This window comes from Lathyrus oleraceus, chromosome 5 (assembly GCF_024323335.1).
Source record: "Lathyrus oleraceus cultivar Zhongwan6 chromosome 5, CAAS_Psat_ZW6_1.0, whole genome shotgun sequence".
NCBI classification, from domain to species: domain Eukaryota; kingdom Viridiplantae; phylum Streptophyta; class Magnoliopsida; order Fabales; family Fabaceae; genus Lathyrus; species Lathyrus oleraceus.
In genome coordinates this window covers 259188066-259206231 of record NC_066583.1, presented here as the reverse complement: position 1 = coordinate 259206231, position 18166 = coordinate 259188066, and the positions used below count along the sequence as shown (strand labels likewise).

Sequence of the window (18166 nt, the reverse complement as noted above, 5' to 3'; positions counted from 1 at the left end):
AATTGACCTATCCTAACAGGAACATCTTCTAGAATGCCTATCGGATATTTAACAGATCTATCGGCTAACTGAAGTGACATCTTAGTGGGTTGTAATTCTCCTAAGTTTAACCTCTCACAAACTGCTAAAGGCATTAGGCTCACACTAGCTCCTAAGTCTAGAAAAGCTTTTTCGATGACATGATTACCCAAAAGGCAAGGAATGGAGAAATTTCCAGGATCTTTATCTTTCTTTGCTAATTTGTCCTCGGAAATAGCATTACATTCGAAAGGCTTCGGATCGTCAAGTCTACATTTGTTGGTAAGGATATCTTTGAGAAACTTTGCATAAGAAGGTATTTGGGTGATGGCTTCTGTGAAAGGGATTTCTACATGAAGTTTTTCTATAACTTTAATAAATTTTTGATACTATTTATTGATCTGGGTTTGTTTGAGTCTTTGCGGATATAGTATAGGTGGTTTATATGGCGGGGGTGGTACGTAAGTTTTTTTTTTAGGTTCTTCTCCTTTTTCTCGACCTTCCTGGTTTTCAGATTCCTCTGGTTCCTTTACTTCGTCCGGGGGTTTGGTACATTCCTTAGAAGTCTCGGGTTCACTCAATCTTGGGTTTGGTGGCTCATCTTAAGCGTTCCCACTTCGTAGGGTAATGGCATTGGCTTGTCCTCTCGGATTCTGTTGAGGTTGTCCAGGGAATTGTCCTCCAGGAGTAGTCTGAGGGGCTTGGTTTAAAGCTACCTGAGAGATCTGGGTTTCAAGCATCTTGGTATGAGTAACTATTTGGTCAACCTTGGTTCCTAACTGAGTAATCAATTCGTTAACATGAATGTTTTGGTTCATGAACTCCTTGTTTTGTTGGGTTTGAGTGGTGATAAAATTTTCCATAATTTTCTCAAGGCTCGACTTTGGTGGTACAGGTTGCATAGGTTGATTTGATCTTGGGGCTTGATAACTAGGTCTCGGAGGTGCATTATTTTGAATAGGGTTATTGTTTTTATAGGAGAAGTTCGGGTGATTCCTCCATCCAGGGTTATAGGTATTCGAGTATGGGTTCCCTTGGGTATAGTTCACTTGCTCAGAGTGGGTTTCGTTTAATAGACTGCATTCTGCAGATTGGTGTCCTTGGGTTCCACACAATCCGACGAAACTACGGCTACAGTATTCGGGTTTATGCACATATGCTCGACTTTAAGGGTTAATGCGTCCATTTTAGCTTGCATCATGTCTATAGAGCTTAGTTCATGCACTCCTCCTTGGGCTTCCTTCTCAAATGTCGCTCGTTCGACTCCCCATGATTGATGGTTTTGAGCCATATCTTCAATGAGGGCACTAGCTTCAGGATAAGGTTTGTTCATCAAAGCACCGCCTGCGGCAGCGTCGATGGTCATCTTCGTGTTATAGTGAAGTCCATTATAGAAGGTTTGAATAATTAACCAGTTTTCTAAACCATGATGTGGGCATGCTCGTAACAACTCTTTATATCTCTCCCAAGCTTCGAACATCGATTCTCCTTGGTTTTGGGTAAATCTAGTTATATGGTGTCGAAGAATGGCGGTCTTACTCGGGGGAAAATATCTAGCAATAAAAACTCTTCTAAGGTTATCCCAAGTCGTAATGGAATTGGGTGGAAGGGAATCTAACCATGATATGGCTTTATCTCTGAGGGAAAAAGGAAATAATCTTAAACGTATTGCCTCAGGAGAAGCTCCATTGGTTTTAAAAGTGTCTGCTAATTGAAGAAATATTTTTAAATGTTGGGTTTACTATACTAGAACTAGGTTCTTCATTAGATGGTTGAGCGAAATCCTTAAGAGGTCTTTGGTTTTGATCTTCGGCATAAGCTCTCTTAATTCTATGAAAGAATAAACGTGCGCGATCGTAACGTTCAGGTTCCGCCAGAGGGTATACTAAGCTTAAACTTCCAGTGCTGCGAGTTCTTCGCATTGACCGGCGGGAAATAGCCTAAGTCTAAACGATATAACAACAGGAAAATGAAATTTGACGAAATTGGTCCCCGACAACGGCGCCAAAAACTTTATGCGTGCTTTTCGCAAGTATACGAACGCGTCAGAGTAATATAAAAGATTGTCGAATCCACAGAGACCAAGTGTCAATCTATCGTTATCTGTTGTTATGGTGTTTATCAAAGGCAATCAAAATAGGTGTTTTTGTAGTGTGCAATGAAAAGTAAAGTATTGAAATAAATTTAATTAATAAAGACAGGGTCGAATGTAATTCACGTAATCAATTAATAATCCAAGTACTTGCTAATAGAACTACTTATGGGCAGTGTTTCCTACTTTGAAAAGAACTAATTTAACAGGAACTGTCGCTTTCGCGTATTCAGAACCGAGTTGTACTCCCTAATCAAACCCTCTTATTGTCACTTATAAAAAGGCGTGCATTGCGTTAGAGTAGTAAACCTATTTTTAAGAAATATAGTATCTTGACTAAGTTGAAAAGTATTATAACCTGGATTTCTTAACCAAAAGAGGTTCTCATGAACCAGACTCTAAACTTATAAACGCGTCCGAAAATAGTTTTAAAATCTCTTTTCTTCTTAATGTTAAAATCTCCTAATGAACTAAACAAAGCGCTTTCGCTGTTTTTGAAATAGTTAAAAATAATTAAGTTTAAAAAGACGTTGGATGGCTTTCGATCTTACCCAACGGAATTGAAGTGCGGGAAACTTTAAGTTGAAAGTTAAAATAGCCCTTAAGTGTTTCTACGAACAATTGTACGGATTACTGGTTCAATTACGATCCTTACATTCTAACCTTATAAATTTAGTTAGATATGGTAAAGTAAAAGTGTATTAATTTAAATAAAAGTAGTGCGAGTGCGGAAAGTAATTAAAAGTAGTGCAAGTGCGAGGAAATAAATAATTTAAAGCGAGTGCGGGAAATAAATGAAAGTAAAGTGAGTGCGGGAAAATAAACAAAGTAAAGCGAGTTCGGGAAATAAATGAAAGTAAAGCGAGTGCGGGAAAATAAATAAGATAAAGACAAGTAATAAAAACCTGCTCCAATCGGAGGTTTGAATAAATTTCAATGCGGAAATGAAAATGGCGGCAGGATTAACTTCCTTCCAAAGTGCTCCAAACTCGATTACAGACTCTATCACAGACTCTATTACACAATTGTGGTAACACTCCAATGCGAAGCGATTACCACTATAAAATACTGAATATATGCCTAAGTGAAACAAAGTTGCTTCTGAGTTTGCCTCTGTTCTAAGTTTGGATGATTGTAAAAGTGAATTCGAGTTTCTATTTATAAGCAAGTAAAAAGATGGAAATGACTTGGATGCCCTTCAACTTGAAAATGGGAGGGAAACCATTTTCCTCTTGTGGCGCCCGCCACAAGGCCATGGCGCCCGCCACAAGGCCATTTTGAGGCGCCTTAGTGGAAGTAGTGGAGAACGTGGAAGTTAAGGGAAGTTGAGTTTTGACACGTCATGGCAGGGTCTATGGCGCCAGCCATGGGGTAGGCCACAAGAACAAAATGCTGAATTTTAGGGTTTTTGGCTCTTTTTCGCTCCTTTTCTCGATCGGGCTCCGATTAAAGTAAAAACCTGAAAACAAAGGAAAACATAGCAATAACACAACAAAATTATAATAAAACAACTAGAATGCATGTGAAATCGGAGTCGAAAATACGGTAAATTTTAGTGTTATCACAGCCATATAAGACTTGTCAAAATATGGAATATTATAGGGAAAATGTTTGGGACATGTTTCGTAACATACAACTTATAACTTAAACTCAATACACTGTGATGAACCTCAATAGGAAGAATTATGTTATAATCACTAATCTTCTTTAGCTTTTTCTTCTGAACCACAATTGATTGTTCAATGTTGAGAGGACTTCCATCCCGACCATCAACATTCCCTTTAATGACAATCCTTGCACAAGTCTCATTAAGTCCATAAATGGTAATATAGAAACACGAGTAAGATGCTGAAATATATTATATGACATCTTTGTTTTCTTCCCAAATTGACACGTGTCATAAATTTCACCTTCTTCAATTTTGAGATCAGACATACATATCACAGATTTATGTGCAACAAATTTCCTTGTACTCCCAATCTTTCTGTGCCATAACTTAGTTTTTGTATCTAAAATGTCATTCATGACGTCAGGAACATGTTATTCAACATTCTTGTGGGAGGTACAAGCACTATGAACAAGTATATTAGGTTTGTCATACCAAACCTGTTGATGATGACTATGAGACTTCTATTCAACTAGGAATACATATGTTAATGATATTGTTGTCTACCATAAAGTTTAAACAATACGATAGAATGTAGTAGAAGAAAATAATGCACTAGTAATGATGTTTGACAGGATGTTGAGACATGTTAACTGACATTGTGCATTCTGTTTTCTAAAAAGGAGTAACGCACATAGTCTTTAAATTTGATGGCTCACCAGTATATATAACACCTTTCATGTATCTGATGTGTGTAGTGAGAGTCATAACACTGTTTACTTGATTAGATTCATTATACATTTTTCTTTAATTCCTTGGAAAACTTGAGCATTTAGCTTGAATATGTCCAAAATCTTTGCATTTAAGACATTGGATCCAATTGAGATTTACATCACTTATTCCTTTATGCTGAAAGTTACACCTCTTGAATTAGTGTTGCCGGTTGTCTTGAACATTTGTAGATACATTATTCCTAGATCTCATATATATTTTTCTCATGACTTTACTAAAGATCTTAGCAAGCCTGATATTTTCGTCAGTATCATAATCTACTTGGTCCTCACAATCTTCATAATTATCTTCAACTATATTCTTTGGAGGATTATTAATATCATAAAGAATCTTTGGTTGATGAACTGCTCCTCCTTTGAAATTCTCCATCTTGAACAAAATAAGAATCATGGAGAAAACTCAAATAGAACATGGTTCCTGCTCTGATACCAATTGAAATTTTGTTCTGAAGGGACAAATGTTGGACCATATGTCCAAGCCAACGTGTTCAACATCTTATACCAGGTTTGGCAGATAATATAAAATAGATAATAAATCATAAATAAAATAAAGAACATAAAGGATTCTTAACCCAATTTGGTGCAACGTCACATACGTCTAGGGGGATTCCAACCCAAGAAAGGAAATCCACTCTCAATAGAATTAGTACAAAATGTCTTAGATGAACAACCCTTCTTCTTAGTTCTACCAGTGTATTTATATTTAGGTCTCCCCCTAAACATGATACCCATATAACGTTTTCTCAACCACTGGCCCTAGTGGTCAATACAATAATCATAATATTCATTGTTTGACTTACAACTCAACTATCAAACCAATCTCTATGCTTTTAAATATGAGTGCAGGCGCTAGAGTGGTGCATAAACAATAACAAAGGACGCAAAATAGAAACTATAACACAAAGATCTTCAACTCTTTCTCGCACCTTTAAACGTTAGGTTTGAGTCTTCTTAAATAGTAATGTAACTTATGGGCTTTTCTCCAATGGGCATAAGATTTGATCACATCCAAATTTGTAAAGGATTATGTTTTGATTTGTTTTTAAAAAACCTCCAACAAAAAGATTTGATTTGTTTTGATTCAAATTTAAATCTTTAAATAATTATATTTGATCTTACTCAATCTGCCAAACAAATCTAATTAACACATCGCTAAAGATAGCAAAAAATATGATTGAAACACAACCAAATTTTTTGCTCAGAACAACAGCAACCATGTCCTGCTGAAAAAGGTTAGATGTTGCACACATGCTAGAACATCATGTACCACATGTGTCATTTTCTTCACCAAAACATATTGTACACTCCATGTTGTTTTACATAATGAAGCTAATTAAAAGGAATAATAGTTCTGAATTACACACTATTAGGGTTCCAATGTTATAAGCATATATAAGGATTCTAATGATCCAGATTACAATAATATCCCTAAATTGTATTATTGTAGCTTTTGTCTCCTTGGCATTACCTATGAGCCAAACTCAACACTTATGTTATGTAGCTTTTGTCAATTGCATCCTTTTTATAAAATTAAAACCATAATATCGAAATATGGGACGACCTGGCCCATTGGTCCGCATGACCTATTAGGAAGTGAGAGAGGATCATTTTGGTGGCCCATTAAGTAATCCGACCGACCCACTCCAACCCAATTATACGTGTCGGTCCACTGGGCCGAAACGGGTTATGCCGGGTCGACCCATTTGACAACTCTAATTAGGACGCCGGTGTTGGGATAAAATTTCTTGGAGAAACTATTAGTGGAAATAGAGGTTTTATCGAGGCATTGTCCATGAAGCGAGCTGACAGGGCTGTTGAGTTAACACGTCTTCTCCCACATGGGTATCACTAATCTATTTTTTGGCCTAAGAACATGTCAATCGATTCACATGAAGGAGGAAACTATTTGATTTGATAAAAATTTATGAAAGATAGTTGATGACATTGTGGTTAGTGGATGCCCTTTCTCTGGAGACCTTCAATGGATGGTCGCTTCTTTACTTATTAGATGTGAGGGATTGTGTTTATACTCGATAAATAGATGTTGTCTCGTACGCCTTTGTGGTTTCTAGGGCCCTATCTTGAGCTCTACAAGATCATATATTAAGAGGTAGTGAGATATATATTATGAAATCTGACTTGGACCAAGCTTTATATGATCTTAGTAGTACGATTCCAAATTTTGACATTAGCAACGTTACTAGAAAGGAAACTGTCTCACAAAAGCTCAACATGTTTTAGTCAGTTCCCTTTTTAGTAAAAGCGTTTAGGTCATGAAATTAAAGTTTGACATGTGCACAAGACATAAAGAAGTTTTTGGATTTTCGCAAGCAACACATACTCGATTGTTTCCCTAGTCATTTCTATTAATGGGTTAGGCCAACGTATGTCATTCTAAAGTACCATACTATCCTTCAAAATGGTATTTTGATTCCACTATTTCCTATTGATGACATTTGACCTATTTTCGTAAGGTGTGCTTAAATATGTTCGGGAAAGACATTGTTCACTATAACAAGCTTCCAGTCTTCAAATATCGGCATGCCTTTGTTGGAAATTTCATTTTTCATATATTTTGGTGTACAGGGGTATCTGTGAGGAAAAATGTGTTTGTGAATTTTTGATCGACCCACATGATGGGAAGATCGACTCTTAGGCAAACAAATGTTCAGTTGTACGAGTGAGTTGGAGGAAAACATGAATGTGTGGACTTGACTAGAGTTTTCCCAATTGTGGAATTCAAGATTGTAGATTTTACTATGGAATAAGTAGCCCTCAAAGTTGCTTCAATTAAAGTGACCAAACATATAAAAAAACAATATCCTAACAATTATCATGCTTTTAAATAGTAGATCTTTTCTAAAGAGTCCAAAAATTCATATATATATATATATATATATATATATATATATATATATATATATATATATATATATATATATATATATATATATATATATATATCATTTAGAATTATAGACATACTTTTTTCATTTATTAAGAAATGTGAGCACAATTTATTGTCCATTTAGCTTTAATTTATTCATTTTGTATATTCCTTATTACTTCAATTATTCTTCATAAACAATTTGAGTTTACCCATTAAATTGTTCTTCATGTGATGTTAAGTGTGAAAAATATCACATTCAATATAAAAATATATGTTAGAGAACAAGTTCCTTGTCTAAAATAAACAATTTATTGAACATCTGTATGTCCCTAGATATATAAGTTATTACATAAAACCTAAAAAAACGTTTTTGTTAATATAATAAATATTGATAGAGAAAATATAAGTGAGAGAATTTGTATATCTTCTATTTTAGAGTTTTAGATGAATATCGTTAATGAACTTGTATAACATATTTTAGACTTAAATAGCAAATTGATCTAAGTTTTTAATTTTTATTTTTGTATTTTTGTTTTAACATAATTTTTAAATGTTAAAATCTTTTTTGTTTTAATTCTAAAGTCAAAATTCACAAATCTGCAAATTTTCCTATGAACTTCAATTTTATGGACTAAAATCAAAAAAGAAATAAATAAACAAAATATAAAAACACACAAATTTACATCAACCAATTAACTATTTAGACATTTATTTTAATTTAATATTATCATTTTCTAGTGTTTTAGACTACCTTAAGTCCATAAAATTTAAATATTAAGCTATAAAATCTAAGTATTTTTTAGCCATCAATACAAAAAATATGTAATAAACAAAAAAATCTTATGTGAAAATGAATTGAGGATCCTAATTCTCATGCTTTTTAAAGAAAATATGCATGAAATAAATGATTTGTTAAATTTATATTTTTGTCAAAATTTTACAGTAAATAAATAAATATCACAATTCAAATCTATATTTGGAATCAAATATCATTGCATAAATATCAATTGAACTAATTTAATGAGATAATGACTTTTTTAAATTTAATTTATAGATATATATGTTAGTGCATGAGGTATTTTGAGTGAGAGAAGAAATGAGAGATAATGAAAAATAATTGATGAAATGTTATTATTCAAAAATTGTAAAACTGAATTACAATTATATGTATATATACAACTATGTTACTTGTATACTAACATAATAAGCCTTAATCCTAACTAATTTGGGATTGGGCTACAACTTGGATTATATCACAACATACCCCCTTATAATCCAAGTTGTCAAACACAAACTAATCATAGTCGATTTTAACTATTCCTAATTTCTTTCTCAAAGTTAGGAATATGTCGATCTTTAGTCCTTTGATAAAAAGGTTAGCCAATTGCGCTTCACTCGAGCAATGTCTCACTTCAAATTCACTTTGGTTTACCTTCTCCCTTAGAAAATGAAATCTAGCCTTAATGTGCTTACTCCTTCCATGCAAAATTGGATTCTTTGCAAGATTAATGGCTAACTTGTTGTCGATCTGCTACACCAGAGGTTTCTTCACTTCAATCTCTATCTATTCCAACATATATTTGATCCAAATTTCTTGACAAACAACATAGGATCCTGCTATATATTCAGCCTCACACGATGATAATGCCACCATAAATTGCTTCCTTGAGCACCATGAAATTGGGGCACCAAATACTTGAAAGAAGTAACCAGCTATGCTTCTTTTGATCTTCCTTGTCTCCACACCAATCAACGTCTAAATATTAATTAATCATAGCTTCTTTGCTTTCAAGCTCATCGAACCTTTTAAGTATCTCAAAATTCTTCTTGCATGCATGCCAAGGCTAAAAAATGTTAATTCCAGATCTAAGTGAAATATCGACCAACCTTTCTTGCATGCCAAGGCTACCGCCAATCGCACAACCTCAAATCTTACAATTGATGCATATACTTCAGATTAGTCGAGTCTTGCTCTATGAAGAAATCCTCGAGCTACTAATCTTTCCTTGTATCTTGCAATCGACCGATCAGGAATATGCTTTAGTTTAAACACCCACTCCACTTTGATAACTTTTGTGTGTGTTGGAAATTCGACTAGCTCCCATGTATTGTTTCTTTCAATCACTGGTAACTCTTCGACCATGGCTTCCTTCCATTGTTTATCTTTGAAGGCCTCTCTGTAGTTGCTTGTTTCAACATCTGCAAGTAAAGCAAAATGAACCAAATCTCCATCTGGTGTGACATCATCATCACCAACCACTTCACAGTCTTGAAGCCTTGTTGGGAGTACTCTGGTTCTCTGAGGTATTTGGATTGTACTAGCCATACCCTCTTCAACTTCGATTGTGTCTAGAATATCAACAACTCTTATCAGTTTCTTCATTGATGCCATAACTCATTAAAGGCTTGTTATTTATATCACCAGAATTCCAATCCCATGTAGAATTTTCATCAATCACGATATCTTGACTCATTACTATCTTCTCATTGATTGGATTGAGTAACATGTATGCTTCAGTTTTGTGATATCCTACCATAATCATAAGTTCACTTTTATCATCAAGTTTCCTTATTCTAGTATAAGGAACATGCTTGTAGCAAATAGAGCCAAACACCTTCAGATGACTCACTGATGGTCATTTTCTACTCCACACTTCTTCAGGAACCTTGTTCTTCAACTTCTTTGTAGAACATTTGTTCAAAATATAAATAGAAATAGTGACAACTTCACCCCATAAAGATTCTAGAAAATTCTTCTACTTCAACATGCATCTCGCCATATCCAATATGGTCATGTTTCTTCTTTCTGCTATTCCATTATTGTGAGGCGTGTAAGGAACAATTACTAATGACTAATACCATGTTCTACACCTAACTCTTCAAATATCTTGAACGTGTATTCGCCACCTCCACCTGTTCGCAGAACTTTGATTTTCTTTTCACTCTAGTTTTCGACGAGCATCTCGAATCTCTTAAAGATTTCAAATACTTCGTCTTTGTGCTTGATGACATAGATCCAAAGATTTGGACTATACTCATTAACAAATGAGACAAAATACCTATTTCCGCCAATGGTATGATCTTCAAACGGGCTACATACATCTGAATGTACTATTTCTAATATGCAAGAGGACCTCATTGGCATAGTCAAAATGAAAGACTTTCTGGATTATTTCCCTACTACGCAACCTTCACAGAGTTTGTCGGGCATCTCAAGACTTGGTCTACTAGTTACCATATCTTATGTAATCAGTTAATTGAGTGACCTAAAATTCAAGTGGCCAAACCTCAAATGCACAAGCCAATTATTCTTGTGGTCGACAATTGTTTTGAGGCATTGTACCTCAGTCGAATTGATCATGGTCTTACATGTCCCGTTCTTCAACAAAAGGGATTTTAAGACCAAACTATTATGGGTGTCGAACAGTTTCAAGGTTTCATCTTTCATAACCACTGAGAAACCTTTTTTGACCAGTTGTCCAACACTTAACATGTTGCAATTCATTATAGATACATAGAGTACATCTTTGATCATAACACTTTCTCCATTGCTCCTTTGAATAACTATGTTGCTAGTAACTTTTACTTACAATGAGCTATTATCTGCAAGTTTGACCTTTCTCTTCCTCGACTCGTCGAAATCTGCCAACCACACTTTCCTACCAGTCATGTGATTCAAGCAACCTGTGTCGAGGAACCATATTTTGGAGTCAACATGGTCACCTGCAACTGCAACCATAACCACCATATCTTCAGAATCATTTGAATCTTGGCGTACAAGATTTGCTCCTTCCTCCTTGACCTTGTCTCGCTCCCTTGTCTTTCCTGTACCATTAATTCTTGGCCAAGTGGCCCGAATTTTCACAATTAGAACATTGAACACCTTTTTTTTCTCTCTTTTTTGTCTTTCTGATAGGAGTTTTCTTCTCCTCTTTTGGAGGACTCAGAAGCCATATAATCAATCTTATGCTTTTGAGGGTTCGACCAAGACTTCTTAGTTTGAGTCTTGTCTCATTTTTCCTTGAACTTGTTGGAACCACCATGTTTCTTCCATGTCCGAGCCTGTAGTGCTTGTATGGAATCTTGAACACATTTCCTTTCAACAAACCTCATCTCATGTGCCTCCAACGAACCAACCAAATCTTCTAGTTTCATGGTTTCAAGATTGTTAGATTCTTGAATGGTTACGATAACGTGATCAAAGTGAGAGGTCAACGTACACATTACATTCTCAACTATCATCTTATCAGTTAGGGTTTCACCACAAGCTTTCATGAGACTGAGAAGATTCTACACCTTTGAGACATAGTCTGTAATCTTTTCTTCTTCTCTCATCTGCAGTAATTCATACTTCCTTCGCAATGTATGCATTAACGACTTTAACCTTATCACATCCTTCATAATATTATACAAGAATATACCATGTTTCCTTCGTCGATTCAGCATGAGAAATTCGATCAAAATTCACCGCATCTAATGCAAATTGAATACAATATGCAACCTTGCAATCTTTCTTCTTCGCATCCTTGTGAATGACTCTCTGAGCATCAATTATATTTTCAGCAAGCTCAGGGATGCCATTGTTGACCACTTCTAAGGTTTCATAAAAATCAAACAAAGACTTCGACTGCTTACTCCATCAGTTCCAATTTTTGCCATCAAGAATTGGAAGAGAATTTAGAGTGTCATTGATACCATTCATCTCTGCAACAATTGCGATTCACGATCCCTAGAAACACGACCACCAACGTGAAGTTCTTGAAAACACAATCAAGAACACGAATCAAAAGTTCTAAATACCAATTTGTTAGTGTGTAAGCCACTTTGAAAGAGAGAAGGAATGAGAGAGAGAATTAAAAGGAATTGATGAAATGTTCTTATTGAAAAGTTGTAAAATTGAATTAAAATTATATGTATATATACAACTATGTTACTTAAATAACTAATATAACAAACCCTAACACAAAGTATCTTGGGCTCGGACCACAACTTAGAGTATATCACAACATTATCAAATATTATTTCGTTAATCATTTACTAAATTTTATTAAGCATTAATTTAAACATAATTAACCATAATTTTTAAAATTGAAATTCACACAAAAGGAGACAACTATTTCAAAATGAAAAATATTTGGTCGGTCACAACTCCAACATAAAATCATATTTCATTTAAATATTTTTAAAAATATATTATTTTATTATTTTTATTTTCTATCTTTTTCTTTTATGCTTATGTGCTCAAATTTTATGTCCACACAAGACTTTTTCATCTAAAAATTTGGTGTTTAAATAACATTGCTGTATGCAATTTGTACCAGCAGGGTAAAATGATAAGCATGATTAATGTGTTACGTCCCCAAAAGAAAAGAAGTTGATATATGTATAAGATCTAAAATATGAAGGGAGGAATAAGAATAATATTATCACATTACTAGTTTACTACAAGTAATATTTATGTGGTAGATTTTGGGTATAAAGAATATATAATTGAAATAAAGCAACTACGGCAACAAGCACATCACAAGTCTGAGTAGCAGAGAGCGACATGTCAAAATCAATGGAAAAAATTGGTCTGATCTCATGGTTAGGTTCTGCACCTGCAACACATGGGGTCCTAACATCGGGGAGTGAGTAACTTCATTCACCTGTGGTTGGGGAAAGATTGGGAGAGAGTACTGAAAATGATGATAGCTACATGTTTAGAAAGTGATAAGGACTAAGTGCAGCTGCACCAGTAGTGGACCACTTTTCTTGTCATTCATTTTTCTCTTTCAATCTACCTACTGAGTTTGTTTTCATGAAAATCACACTTAATCAGTTATATCACTCCCGGAGTTCATATAGTGCCATTGTAGAAGGAGTGCTTTTGTTGGCAATTGTGTGTTTTGTCTTTCTTAATATCATAGTCAATGTATATACATCCTGAATGAAAGAGAAATGTTTTGTTTCATATCTTATAATTATCTCATTTGAGTATATGAATATCACATAAAATATAAAGAAGTAAAACATAGTCGTTTGAAAAGTTTTGCAAAAACCGAAATCTAATGTCAAAATATGTATAAGATGAAATTCAATTTTTGTCTTCCCCCATTAAAAACTTCCTCTTACTCCATACTTAGGTTTGAAAGTTGGTGGAATAAGCAATTTAAACAAATTTAGGATATGCCAGTGCCAAGATTTTCAAAGTACACATTGGATTGGAAGGAAATTCTCAAATTCAAAATGATGCAGGAAGGTTTTTTAAGTTATTTGAATTTGTTTCAGGTCTAAAAATGGCATTTTAATTTTTTTTTTTTACTTTTTATTTTATTTCTTATTTTTTGGATTAAAAACACATAGGATTTATTTTTTCTATTTTATTTCTGTTTTGGATTAAAAGTCGATTAAGATTTCCTAGTAAACACTCTTGGGAGTAACTATCTCGATTATCTTTGATTTAATAAAATTCAGTATTTTCTTTATCTAATGGATCTTGGAGTTTATCTGATAAGTTTTGCGCTTGTAATCTTGTATTATCATTCTAGGTTTAGCACTTGCTAATCCTTAGTGTTTCCGACAGTGTCAAGTGGCATCAGAGCAAGTTTCTCTTGTATCTTTTCGTAACTTGATCATCCATGGGAGATCAACCGTTGACCAGAACATATCTTGAAGGAATTACCTCAACTTTTACCGCGACTCTAACTAGTTTAACTGAACAAATGACGAATTTAGCAAATCAGGGGAACAACACCAACAACAACGAGAATCATCGAAGAGACAGGGGAGGAGAACAAGTTAGGATTCCGCGGGGTGGAAATAATCATCATGTTGTTATTGCTGAAAATTCGAGTTGTGGAGAAGAAGAACCTTTTGAGGAGGAGGTAGTTGATAATGGAAATCTACATAACCATGATTTATCGAGTGAATGTTGATATTTCATTATTCTATAGAACGATGGGAGTGAAGGAGTTTCTAGATTGTCATATCAACGTCGAGAGGTTCTTTGACATTATGGGCATCCTTAAGAACAAGCAAGTTAAGATAGCGAAGATTAGACTGAAGAGTATTGTTGTTGTCTGGTGGGATAAACTTGTCGTTTTGTGGTAGATGCAAGGGAAGGGGCCAGACAAAACTTGGCGAAGAATGAAGCAATTGATGTTGGAGCGGCTTTTTCCGGAGGATTATGAACAAATTATTTATAAGATGTACATTTAGTATGTTCAAGGCAAGAGAACTGTGGCTGAATACACAGTTGAGTTCCTGCGTTTTTCTAAATGCAATGAAATGGGAGAATAAAAAAGCTAGAAAGTGGCTTAATACATCAATGGCTTAAAGGGATCCTTGCAGTAGAAGATGGGTTTACATATTGTATGAACTGTAGCCGAGGCATCTAGTCTAGCTTTTAAGGCATAATTAATGGGGAAATTCCGTTGAAATTTCTCATCTTTTAGGTATTCTCCCATAATAACTTTGAATCAGCAAACGACATGGAAAAGAGTGAAACAATCAGGTATTTCAACCCTCAGAAATAATGAGACTAGAAACCTAGCGACGTGCAGCAGGGTAAAGCACCAATACAGAGGCATAATAATCCATATGCTAAACCGACTAGAGACACATGTTATCATTGTAATGGAAGAGGTCGCAAATCAAATGTTTGTATAACAAGAAGAGTCATTGTTGTTGCGGATGAAAGGGAAGAGGAAGAGGAAAGAGAAGGACGTGTCATTGAGAACGATGAATATGTCAGTGTTAAGTTTGCAGAGGAAGAATCTGATGAGGGTAAATTTTGTGCTGTAGAGAAATTTACTAGCATCCAAAGATGAAGGGCATCACAATAATTTGTTTTAAACAAATTGTTCTATCAAGAAAAATGTGTGTAATCTGATTGTGGATAATGGCAACACAGAGAATCTGGTGTCGCGAAAATTGGTAGATTATTTGAAGTTGTCCACCAAACCCCATGAGAAGTCATACACCCTCGGTTGGGTAAGCAAGGGCTTTCCAGTTCGAGTAACACTAGCATGTAGAGTTCCTATCTCCATCGAAAAACATTACAGAGAAGAGGTACTTTGTGATGTTCTTGATATGGATGTTTGTCATATTTTACTTGGTTGATCTTGGCAAATTGATAATGATATCACTTATCGAGGACGGGATAACGTGATGATGTTTACATGGGACATACATAAAATTGTTATGACTTCTGTTTTGCATTTTTTATAAGAATCCAAGAGGAAAGAAGACTAGTTTCTTGATGACGACACAGAGTGAAAAGGAGCATGATGAAGCTATTAAAGAAACTGAATTTTTCTATCAAGTGGTGAGTAAATGGTTGATGAGTGATGTAAACAAGGGAAACAACAATTTCAGAAGAAGTTATAGGGATCCTAAAGAATTTCAAGGAGTTGACCAAGCGATTTGCCTCCGATGCGAGATAAACGTGAGAAAGTTAAAGCTTTCAATGTGGGAGTCGATGTGATGGTAGTTCTGTGTAAGGAGAGGTTTTCAATTGGTACTTACAGCAAGCTACAATCACGCAAGTATGGACCATTTAAAGTCACCTGAAAGATCAATAATAATGCTTATGTGGTAGCTCTCCCGAATTCCGTGAATATATCCAATACTTTCAATGTTACTGACATTCATGAATATTAGGTAGATGAGGCTCTTTATCAAGAAGAGAACATGAAGTCGAGTTTTACAGAGGTGGAAGCGAGTGATATAGGAAGGCTTTTTAAGCCATCCGAGCTTGTTTCATGCCCAAACATAAAATTTTAATATTTTTCGTAATTTTATATATTTTCTTTTGGATTAAAAGTATATTATATTTTTTTCTATTTTATTTTTATTTTGGATTAAAAGTATATTAGATTTTTTTTCTATTTTGTTTTTATTTTGGATTAAAATTCGATTGCGGTTTCTTTTTTCTATATTTAAACACTCTAAAGTGATTGTAAGAATTATTTTGATTTAATAAAATATAGTATTTTCTTTATTTGGATGGATTTCAGAATTTATTTAATATATTTTACGCTTACAATTTTGTGTTATTATTTTAGATTTAACTCTTACTATTCCTTAGTATTTCCGACAGGGTCACGAAAATATTTACATCTTTTAATCGAACATAGGAACCTAATAGTGTCTTGTACTTATCCTTTAAAACATTGTTTGAGAAACTTAATATTAGAAGTAAAACTTTTAAGTTATTAAAACATGGCGTCTCACACTTCCTGACATAGATGTTGAGGGTCCTCCAGCTCTTCATCGATGTCGGCCTCTATAACTATATCATGTTGAATCTCTTGAGCATGATTTTGAAAGGCCTTGCTTTGACATCATTACTCGTCCATGGGGGATTGAATTTTGCCCAAAACATCTATATCTTCTATGAGGCTTTTATGAACATCAAATCCTCCATCCACAAATATTAACATGCGGCCCAAAAGAAGGTAATACACTTTTTTTATTTATTTGTCAGTTACAAATCATGTCCTCAATTCAGTAATATTACAAAAGGCGAACAAAGAAGAACGACCAGTCTACTTTGTCCATAAGATTTTTCAGTTAAGCATAAATAAGTTAGCATATGATAGAGTGCATAACATTGGAAGTAGTTACATCGATAAGATTCATGGGGCCATATTTCTAAAGTGATTGAGTCCTCTTAAAAACATATTATTCCATCAAATTTGTACTGAAAAACTTGACATGTTTGACATGATGGTAGCTGGTCCGTAGAACTCTCAGAAAATAACATTACCTTCCTCCCTTGAGGAACAATAAATACCAGGTATAGGCCAACTTCTTTGTCGGACTCTACAGACCTACCGAACTAGCAAGTACCAAAATATGGCTTCTCTTGGTGGATGAAGCATCTAACCAGAAGGGTAGCAGCGCATGATGAGTACTTGAAGGACTAAATGGTTCACTAATAAAAAAAATCCATCTGTTTTGAGTTCAAAGCTAGAAATAAAAAAGTGGAGAACAAAGCTTTGATTGAAGGAATGAAGCTAGCCATACAAACTGAGGTAATAGACTTAAGATCAAGGTGCGGCTCACAACTGGTGACATACTAAATGACTAGAAAATATTAGACAATGGAACCACAACTTAACAAATACTTACCAAGATAAAATATCTTGATAAAATCTTTACTTTGTTGAAGTGGCCTGCATCCCAATGGACTGGAATTCTAAAGTGGATCTCCTATCCAAATTGGCAAGCACAAAGAAATCGAGAAAAGATACAATGATCATACAAGAGACCATATCAGTTCCTAGCATAGATGAAAATCATGTATTGCATTAAAGAAGACAATAATTGGATGACCCTGATTGTCTAGTAATTTTAAGAAAGTGTGGTCATATGTATTACGCATGTTATGAAAATATTGTCATTGGTTTTGATAATGACAAAAATAACAAAGCTATCCTGATTATCATCAAAGTAGAAAAATATTGAAGTTATTAAAAAGTGAAGCTAAGAAGGTTTCCGTGGGTAAGAGAAAAGATAGTTAAATAAAAAGATCAACATCAAGAACTAAAATTGTAAAGCTAGTTGGATCTTGGGCTTTAGCATATATTTATCAATTTATGATCAATAGTGTGTAATTAAGAATAAGTAGCTTTTAAAGTTCTAAGGAAATGCAAACTTACACTCAAATTATTTTAATTTTTTTTTATCTATTTCAAAACCTTTTTTAAAATCAAATTTGGCCACTATCTAACCAATTAGGAAGCATATTGAAGAATTAATAAATCTCTCTCTCTCTCTCTCTC

At 34.3% G+C, this 18166-nt stretch overlaps 1 protein-coding gene and 1 non-coding gene across 2 annotated transcripts; one reads left to right on the top strand and one right to left on the bottom strand.

Annotated features, from left to right (window-relative positions):
- The first annotated feature begins 1439 nt into the window (after nucleotides 1-1439).
- LOC127088582 (small nucleolar RNA R71) lies at nucleotides 1440-1546 on the top strand. The gene has a single exon (XR_007790413.1). It is a non-coding gene; the product is annotated as a small nucleolar RNA R71 (small nucleolar RNA).
- Nucleotides 1547-10983: 9437 nt separating this feature from the next.
- Nucleotides 10984-11672, bottom strand: LOC127080083 (uncharacterized). Its single transcript, XM_051020412.1, has 2 exons — nucleotides 11438-11672; nucleotides 10984-11222 (listed from the first exon to the last, which is right to left on the bottom strand). The coding sequence occupies exons 1-2, from the start codon at nucleotides 11670-11672 to the stop codon at nucleotides 10984-10986; spliced, it is 474 nt and encodes a 157-aa protein (XP_050876369.1).
- Between the last annotated feature and the right edge of the window lie 6494 nt (nucleotides 11673-18166).

What these genes read in the sequence shown, in the direction of transcription:
- LOC127080083 (XM_051020412.1), bottom strand. Translation starts at nt 11,672, where the DNA reads ATGAAAGCTTGTGGTGAAACCCTAACTGATAAGATGATAGTTGAGAAT. An exon ending in TCGGACATGGAAGAAACATG is followed by an intron (nt 11,223 to 11,437) that starts GTGGTTCCAACA and finishes TTAATGGTACAG; the next exon opens with GAAAGACAAGGGAGCGAGAC.